Source organism: Abrus precatorius, unplaced genomic scaffold, assembly GCF_003935025.1.
Source record: "Abrus precatorius isolate BTA unplaced genomic scaffold, Abrus_2018 Scaffold5, whole genome shotgun sequence".
Lineage (NCBI taxonomy): Eukaryota > Viridiplantae > Streptophyta > Magnoliopsida > Fabales > Fabaceae > Abrus > Abrus precatorius.
This window is the reverse complement of record NW_020874395.1, coordinates 8857632-8866556: the sequence shown is the minus strand read 5'-3', so window position 1 is coordinate 8866556 and position 8925 is coordinate 8857632. Positions and strand designations below refer to the sequence as shown.

At 35.0% G+C, this 8925-nt stretch overlaps 1 protein-coding gene across 3 annotated transcripts; it reads right to left on the bottom strand.

Moving 5' to 3' along the window:
• Nucleotides 1–628: 628 nt before the first annotated feature.
• LOC113867042 (putative cell division cycle ATPase) lies at nt 629–8542 on the bottom strand. 3 transcript variants are annotated; one of them, XM_027501976.1, is made up of 15 exons: nt 7898–8542; nt 6168–6289; nt 5987–6075; nt 5868–5903; nt 5631–5724; nt 5180–5299; nt 4665–4729; nt 3906–4402; nt 3748–3820; nt 3463–3600; nt 2632–3197; nt 1903–2038; nt 1758–1829; nt 1531–1656; nt 629–1210 (listed from the first exon to the last, which is right to left on the bottom strand). In XM_027501976.1, exons 1-15 carry the CDS (start codon nt 8104–8106, stop codon nt 1097–1099), a joined length of 2457 nt encoding a protein of 818 aa, XP_027357777.1. In that variant the 5' UTR covers nt 8107–8542; the 3' UTR covers nt 629–1096. The 3 variants fall into 3 exon arrangements, with proteins under 3 accessions (XP_027357777.1, XP_027357776.1, XP_027357775.1); XM_027501975.1 differs by having other exon boundaries at nt 632–1210; nt 1761–1829; nt 5643–5724; XM_027501974.1 differs by having other exon boundaries at nt 633–1210; nt 1761–1829.
• Between the last annotated feature and the right edge of the window lie 383 nt (nt 8543–8925).

The window sequence follows — 8925 nt, the reverse complement described above, 5'->3', positions numbered from 1 at the left end:
ATATTGAGCCAGATGCCAACAAAATCTTTTAAACGAATTGGATAGTACATAATCTAAACATCTCCAAGGTTTTTGTTAATAATGAATGATTTTTATTTACATATGTTAATTTTGAGCCTTCTGCAAGATGGCTATTATCTAACCATCTTAGAAATTATAGAGTAATCATGGATTCTTTATTAGCAACTTTTAGTCTTACATGTCAAAACATCAATTTTACGGCATGTTCAAATTTGCCTTTCTATTTGTTCGTTTTGTTTTTTGCTTGCCCAACATTTGTCACCAAAACTTTCCTATTAAGAATGAATTTATTTATTTTTCCTTTTTCTTTTCAAACCACAGTTATGGAAACAATCCTATTCTAGCTAGAAACATACACAATATGTTGAGACTAACTCTATTAAAGCTCGAACCTGAGATAAAGGAGAATCAAGCATGTACCACTTGACCCACTTTATAGTTACAAGGAAATTAAATAAATTAACATATAATCATTTTATGTTACTAAAACAAAAAAATGGAATTGATATTAGAAGACAAAAATGTGACGTAAGAATTTTGGTTTTTCTTTCAAACTAGTAGTCTTGTAACCACAGAAGGAAAAGCAATCGGGCCTTTTGTCATTGATTAAAAGTGCCAATATCTAGAATTTGCCATAGCAAGCTATGCAAGGAAATTGACATAAACAATTGAACCAAACGGTATAAGCAGTGCAGCTACACAATCCATTTACAAAATTCTACAATCTGAAAATTCTGATCATATATAATACAGCATAACTAGAAAGTTTGGGGTAGAATATTCCTACTTGCTAAAAAGCAATTGCATCTTCCAATACCATGCACAACAGAAAATAAATCCTCTAATGCAGGTTTGTAGATAATTCAAACAAAAACCGAGAACCCTCTTCTAAACATGATGCATGATGATGTACACATCCATTGAAGGAAATATATGTGCCCTGACTTGTGCTCTCCTAGGAATGATAAGATCTCTTAAACCACATTTGGGCATGCTTTGAGTTCAACATATCTGGTGAAGAACTCCTTCCTTCGTTAAAATATCTCCCTTTGCATGAATGTGACAAATCCAAAATCTAAAGGAAGTAAGTGAGCTGCTGCTTCTTCCTCGAACCTCCTTCTCCATATAAATCATTCCACTGCTTCAGCTCATTCATCACTGATCCTTCCGAAGCAAAACTTGCAGCCACCTGCATTTAAGCAGAAATCTATAAGTTCACGTACATGGGAAAATATATTGTCATTGAAATTTCCTTTTGCCACATATGTAAGCTATGGAAGAGTTAATTGAAATTTGTATAATAACTCCAAGGTTGAATCCCTGGTTACTCACAGCTAATGTTAATGTTCTATTGTGCTTCTAAAGATCTCAACTTAATATTATTTTACCCAGATGCCAAATATCTATCATTGTATTCACTTGAACCACCAATTCCTAGATTTTAAAAGACCCACTTTTGAATGTACAGATGATCAAATCAAGTACTCCATAGTCATTCAAGCACCCTACCTGACTTTTAGCCTGTCTCATGTCTTCCATGTTTAAAGGCCTCAGGGTAATTTCATGCTCTTCTTTATCTTTGTTGTTTGAAGCATCTTCAGAGTTTTGGCCTTCTGCCTCTCTTTTTTTCTTTTCCTAAAATATGCAATTGATATAATTAGGTCTTCGGCTCATACCAAAGTTTGCATTGGATAGAGTCATAGAGATGTTAAACATAGAAGAAGTTGTTAAGTAACTACCACTTCCTTCATTCTCTCCTGCTGTATTAGCTCCCTAACTGGTCGATAAGCCGCAGTGATGCATAGATTCTGTTTACAGAACTTAAAAGTCAACAGGCAGTCACTAAAAAAATAGAACTACTCAATGACTACCAAAATTTACCTTTAGATCACTTCCACTATATCCTTCAGTCATTGTTGCCAGCTCTTGGAAGTCTAAGTTTTCATGTTTCTCCTTAGTCAGGAGAGTCTTCAGGATCATTTCCCTGTTCTCAGCAGATGGAAGACCAACCATGATCCTGCTCAACATTAAAAGAGTAAACAGATGCCATTCACAAATCACAAAAGCAATAATTATTTATCTGAAAAGCAAATAGTCCATGGATATTGCTAATAGAAGATTCTGCCAGTGCTCTCAATTAACGAGTATTGTTACTGCACAGTTGACAACACCATTTGATGTTATCATATCCACAAAAGACATCTAATAGACTCAAATAGAGAACAACTAAAAGGCCAAAGAAACCAACTGTTGCTGACAGAGTGGAGAGAAAAGCTATAGAAAGATTTGGCTTTTAAAGGTGGCATATATAACTGTTAGCTACATAGAAAAAAAAAAAAAAAGAGAGAGAGAGTGGACACCACCGAATGAAAACAAAACTACATAAATGAAAGGTCAAAATAATTGAGATGTCGTGTTTCCTTTTCTATAAGAAATTAATTAAATGACCACTTATTATGAATTTTCTTGTTTTCTGGTGGTCACACGGCTGTTCATAATGCATGATGATCATGCATGTGTCTTTGTTGTAATGTCTAAAATGTTGTGGCTGAAAAGAAGCAACATATGATCATGATTCATGCAAACTATAAGACAAAGATGTTGTCCTACCTGCGCTCAAACCGCCTTATAATTGCTTCATCAAGGTCAAATGGCCTGTTGGTTGCAGCAAGAACCAGAATTTGCTCATTAGGTCCTGTTAATAGCCCATCCCAGTGTGTCATGAATTCATTTTTTATCTTCCTCATGGCCTCATGCTCTCCTACTCTTGTCCTCTGCCCAAGCATGCTGTCAACCTCATCAACAAAGATAATAGTTGGGGCAACCTTAGCTGCTAGTGTGAACAGAGCTCGGACATTCTTTTCATCTTCTCCAAACCATTTTGATGTGATGGTGGACATTGAGACATTAATGAAACTTGCTCCGGCTTCATTTGCAATTGCCTTAGCTAGCATTGTTTTCCCCGTACCAGGAGGCCCAAAAAGCAATATACCTCTACATGGCTTAAGGAGTCCACCTTTGAAAAGGTCTGGTCTTCTAAGGGGAAGCATTACCAGCTCTTGAAGTGATTCTTTGATCTCATCCAGTGCACCAATGTCAGAAAATGTAACCCCTATCTCATTTGCAGGGATAACTTCTGGTCTGATACGCTTCTCAAACTCATTGTCAGGAATTTCCTGCAAGCATGCAACTTAATATAAAAAAAAAGGAACAAAGAAAAGAAAATAGCCATGTAAAAGGTCAGTTAGATCACATAGTTTCTACTAGATGGCTGTATAATGTTTGTGTATCATGTGTCCATGTTGAAACCAGTAAATGTTAGTAGATGGAAGCAAGTATAAGGATCTTATTTATTTGTTATATTTCTTCATTACATATTGAGGATCTGATTAGCACATAAGAAGCATATACAGGCTTAAGTGCTGAGCAAATAGATCTTACTGCTTTTACAGGTGTAGGATTTTCTCCTTCTTTCTTTATTATAGGGATGGATTTTTCTGCCTCGTTTTTGTTCTCAGGTGCTAGGTTGTCACACCGTACATCATTCTTTGCACCAGTAATATCTTCTCCAGCATTTTCCTAAGGTCAAAGAAACCACATCGATAGATAAAAATTGAACATATATATCATAAGCACTCTTCATAGTTCTGTTTTTTAATAGCATTTCTGCTATTCCTGTGTTGATTTCTTATGCTCTATCTGATAAATAGATGTAAACATCCATACCTTGTTAGATTCATTAGTCTTCAGATTCCCACTACTCTTGCCTTCCTGGAACAGACTCAATCCATGGGACAAACTGTCCACATACAAGATCAGTAACTAGAAGACCTCGTCATGTAATGTAATTAATTGCACAGACAATCATTGGAGAAGATGTTTACCTATTGGCTGATATAACTAGCTTTCCATTTCGGTATTCTGGATCCTTGGTATGCATTAAATGGTAAGATATTGCAGATACCACAATTTCTTCAATATAATTGCTGAGTAAGATAGTGTCTGCATGGCAGATTGAGTTCAAGTCATCACAGTCAATGTCATTTGCTGTGAGTACTTCAGCAATGTGGTTTCTGTTATCTTGGAACTGAATAACTTTCATGTCCTCTTCCAGCTGGCCTTTCCAACTGCCAGAATGAGCTTCATCTTCAGGTTGTTTGATCTCAATTTTGTATGGGAATAGCGTTGTGAGTCTTTCATCAACTTTTGTGTAATCATCTTCTGAATCTATTATCTGGGAACCAAGTATTAACACTGAGCCTGCCAGTTTCTTTATCATTTTTTGTAATAAATTATATAATCTTGGTGATTGGAGAACAAGCTTCTCAACATCCCTGATGTATAAAATGATGGAACTAGTTTCTGTGATAGAAACCAAAAGCTGCAAAAATTACAATAATCTTGTTATTTGAGTAAAAATTCTACTTGATGAGCTGGCATGCTTGTACACATTCAAGACAAATGGCTAAGCTTAAAAGTAATTAACCAAATTCAAAGAGCGAAAGAAGAGGCATAAGCCTGATATGACGATAGCCATGTAACAAATTCATTATTATCATTTCATACATATGTTGCCAACAAATGTTTTTGTTAGATACAACTTAAAAATGAGTATAAGAAATAAGTTTCAGTAATTAAATCACCTTGTAAAGGGACTGAACGAAGACCTTTTCATCAAAACATAAGCTACTTGTCCGCTTCAAAGGAGCTGAAAGCATAATTCAAATAAGTAAGCATAGTCTTGGGAGAACATTAACATTTCATGCATTAGCAGCAAGAAGAAAAGGCATCAAGCATTTTGCTTCATCACATTTAATGTAGTTTATGCAAGAAAGAAACTTATAGAGAAGACTACTTTCCTCCTAGTTTTTAAGGATAATCAGAATATGTCTTCATGTATCAGATTAGTTCTTGTTACCACTAATATAAAACTTATAAAAGCATTCTTGTGAATAGTACCTACACCCTTTGTATTCACAGAAGAATTAAGAAATAGATTGAAAGATTGATTTACTATTTAATCAAAGAAGTATGTTAAAAGAAGCTGACAGGGTACACAACAGAATTAAAAGTAGAAGTTCAAACTTCAAATCAATCTTTGACTTGGATGAGCAACCGAAAACATGCTTAATAAGGTAACCAAAGTATAACCTATAACCTTGAAGTGTTGGACCACACTGAGAAGCAGTGCTACTTATATCAGATGCAGCAGAGGCATTCCTCCTAAGCTTTGGAGGATTGGAACTTTCAACAGCACTGCTTTGTTGACGCAGAATTCCTTTGAAAGAGATTATCAATCAAGATCCATATATTAATAGTTCAATATAAGAATCATACAGATAATGGTCAATAAGGGTCAATCAATACAAATTCTAGAAAAATGAGCAGAGATGGTATGAAGTCCTCAAACATTTGCAATGTCAAGACTATGATCACAGTCTGTGATACTGACTTTGAAAACCGCCCCTACTACCAGATTGTTAAGCAATAAATACAAAATTAAATCATTCATTATCTTTAAGTCTTCAATTTCTAATTCTACAACAGGTAATTATAGAATAAGAAATTTCAAAGTTTTAAAAGTAGTGTGTTATTTCCTCTAGTAGTACCTTTAGATTCACCTGTTGGAGGCAGCATTGAAAAGGAACCAAACAAACCAGACATCCGCTCCAAAGTCACCTCGGATATTGACCTTTTGAAAGACTATATAAACAGAAGCAAATAAGTCACAAAATTCTCGCCATGAACTAACAACTAAATGGTTGCAACTTTTTAAATATAAAATCAAGCTAACAAGTTGCAATTTTATATAGCAAGAATGACAGAGTGGAACAGACTAAACTTACTGTTTCTTTTCTAGAACATCCAAATTTGCTTTGCAACTGTACAATGGAAAACGTAAAAGGTATAAATATATGTATATGACCAGTCAAATCAAATAAAATGAAAAGCTATGAAAAATTACCTTCACAGAGAAGTCAGTAATATCTAACAAGAGCAACTTCGATTCAAAGTAATGTGCTAATGCTCGGGCAAGCATTTGCTGGTAAAGTTCTTCAAAATTTAAAACCAGCTAGTATTAGTCATACCAACCTGAAAACTAAAAAACGTTTTTGCAGTAAAGGTTAAGTTCTTCGGTAGTATACCTGCCGGACCCGAAAGCAAAATAGCCCTGCTTGCTGGTGAGAGATTCCTGGTGTGCTTGGAGAAGTGGAGATGTTTTAAATGAACATATGCAGCACTTGTCAACAATACTCGAGTTCTTTCACTGTCATTGTCACATTATATGCAAACATAAGATATGGTGTAATCAGGAAAAGAAAAAATATATATATTGTTCATAACTTCTGTATGAAGAAGGAAAATAGGCATTAATATATCAAATTCCTCCAAGGTTAGATCAAATCCACCCCTGACTGGAATTGAGCTCCATATATAGAGATTCATGCTAAATAATTGACCGTTAGGGAAACAATACTGATATAACACTAGTTTATTCCTCAATTGAAAACTCATTTAGACACTAAAGCATGATGGCTGATTTAACTTAGCATGTAATTGTTGGATCATAAAATCAGAAAGCAAGAAGCTAAAATTTGATTTCAATTAAATCCAAGATGCACAAAATAAAGATAGGAGGAATTTATTTTCAATCTTTTAGCTGTTAACCACAAAAACATATTCCTATATCTAAAAATTTAAATAGTATATCACAACTTACTGACCTATGAACTAAGAATATAAGAACAGAAAAAGCATGGAAGAAACTAGTTGCTGTAGTAAAGACTGCATGAGCATTGAGGTATCAGGAATTTTCTAGGACTATGGAATTACATAATTTTTTTACGTTTTGGTACATCAAGGATTGTTAGAGAGTGTGTCTTTTCATCATAGTGATCATGAGTTGTAGTTGCAGAAACAACCTCTTAGACCACACTCCAAGTATGTTAACATCTTACCCTTCTAAATTGCACTTGGCCACCCTTCCACATCAAAGGGTTGTTACCACCACTTGAATTAGAGTCTCAATCATTGTAGCTTATCACAGAACAAAAGTATGATCTTTAGGGTCAGCAAGTGTTAATTATTGGAATTTGTGTATGCAGATTTATTGTGATCACCATGTATATATGCTTTGATCAAGAATGGAACCACTAATTTTAAGTTGACAAGAAGCATAGAAAAGTACAAATGACGCTCCATCTTCGAAGAAGGGGATGAAGCTCTAATCTGGAATATAGTGCTATGTTTAACCAGAAAACTAATATGAACCATAACAAAACTACAGTAAGTGCAAATGCACATAATAAGAACTAGGTACAAAGTTATCCTTTGATTACAAAAAATACAAATTAAAAATATGCTATCAGATTTACTCTTTCATCTAGTTTTGAAATTCTGCACACATTTATCAGAAGTTACCCCACTCAGATCCTGCAGCTTCCCTGTTTCTGCCCCAACATGCAACATATACTCAAAATGCAACAATTTGCTTTTAGAAACCAAAGAAAAACTATGCCAAAGGAAAATCTAAGGAAGATTGGTGAACTCAACAACAAAGGATCAAAGAAAATCTCAAAGATATGAGGAGATCAAACCCATCATAGAAGCCCCATAGAGTGTCAAGTTCATATCAACCAGAAGATTCACGGCAGATTACCATGAAATTTACTAGTCAAACTGAGAGAGATCCATGTCTGAAACATCTTTGACTCCCAAGTTTATTATATTACACTAACATAAATTCATATATAGCCCCAAAAAAAATGCAGACAATGTTTAAATGTCGTTCTGCAGGGTCAAAATAGTAACAAAAACAGAGATATAAATAACATAATGTTTCATCAATATATATTTAATGAAATATCAAAATCACCTTAAGTAATAAGGAAACTCATCAAATGTAACCTTGCTGTCCTTTCCTTCAACCACCAGTTTCTTGAGCTCTTGCACAATCTGCTCCCCGGAAACCTCATCAGAGTTACGATTCCCTCCAACCCATTTCTGTCCTGAACTGAACCCAAGCCCCACACCTAACCCAACTCCGACACTCAATGCTGACAACAGAACGTGTTTCTGTTCCATCACGACCCTGAATCCAAGTTTGGTCCTTTAAGACCCCAAAAGCGATTTTTCTCCAAAGGGTATCAGGATGTTAAGCAAGGCAGTTGATGAATGATGATTCAGGAAAGTGGGCACACCGGATATTGTGGACGACAAGAACAAGAAAAACAACAACAACAAACTATGCAAATGAGGCCGAAGACAACGTTGGTCTAAAGGATTTTGACAAGGCAATGACTCGCTCTGTGTGTGACCCTCCTCAATGCCTATATATAGCATGGCATAACTAATGGACGTTAATACACATTGCTTGCCATGAACCCAAAAACCAAATTTGAAAGGCAAAAAGAAAAGGAGAAAAAAAAAGTTGATATTTTTACTTTTCCATGCTTCTTTTTAGTCATAGTGGTGAATGGTGGTGTGGTGACACCAAATCTGGGTTCTCTCTTTTAGACTCTCCATTTTTTCCCATTTATTTATTATTAGTCTATTTGGAAACCTTTAATAAAAGTCTTTTCTTTAATATATTAGAGCCTTTGGTAATAATAGTTTTTAGTATAAAATATATTATTGTTGCCCCTTGTTTGTTCCGTGCAGTGTCATTTTGGTTTTTTCTAAATAAATAAATGTAAAGTTGATGAAACGGTATGGTTGGTGCCTGGCTTATTTGTTTTCTATAAAGCATGTTAAAGTCAGGACCATCCATGGAGTTTTCAAGAGAATTGGTGAATGACACCTAACCCTTTCTTGGTCCATTCTAATTTTGCACATTTTACTGAGGAGGGACGTGATTTAAGTAACACTTAAGGTTCGGTTCATCTTGCACACTTTTGGACAGAT

Bases quoted from the DNA above. Each gene is read 5' to 3' on its own strand.
- LOC113867042 (XM_027501976.1), bottom strand. From the start codon at position 8,106: ATGGAACAGAAACACGTTCTGTTGTCAGCATTGAGTGTCGGAGTTGGG. The intron at 5,300-5,630 runs GTACTACTAGAG...TCTCTTTCAAAG, and splicing joins TCCAACAGGTGAATCTAAAG to GAATTCTGCGTCAACAAAGC. The intron at 2,039-2,631 runs GTAGGACAACAT...AATGTTGAGCAG, and splicing joins ATAAGGCGGTTTGAGCGCAG to GATCATGGTTGGTCTTCCAT.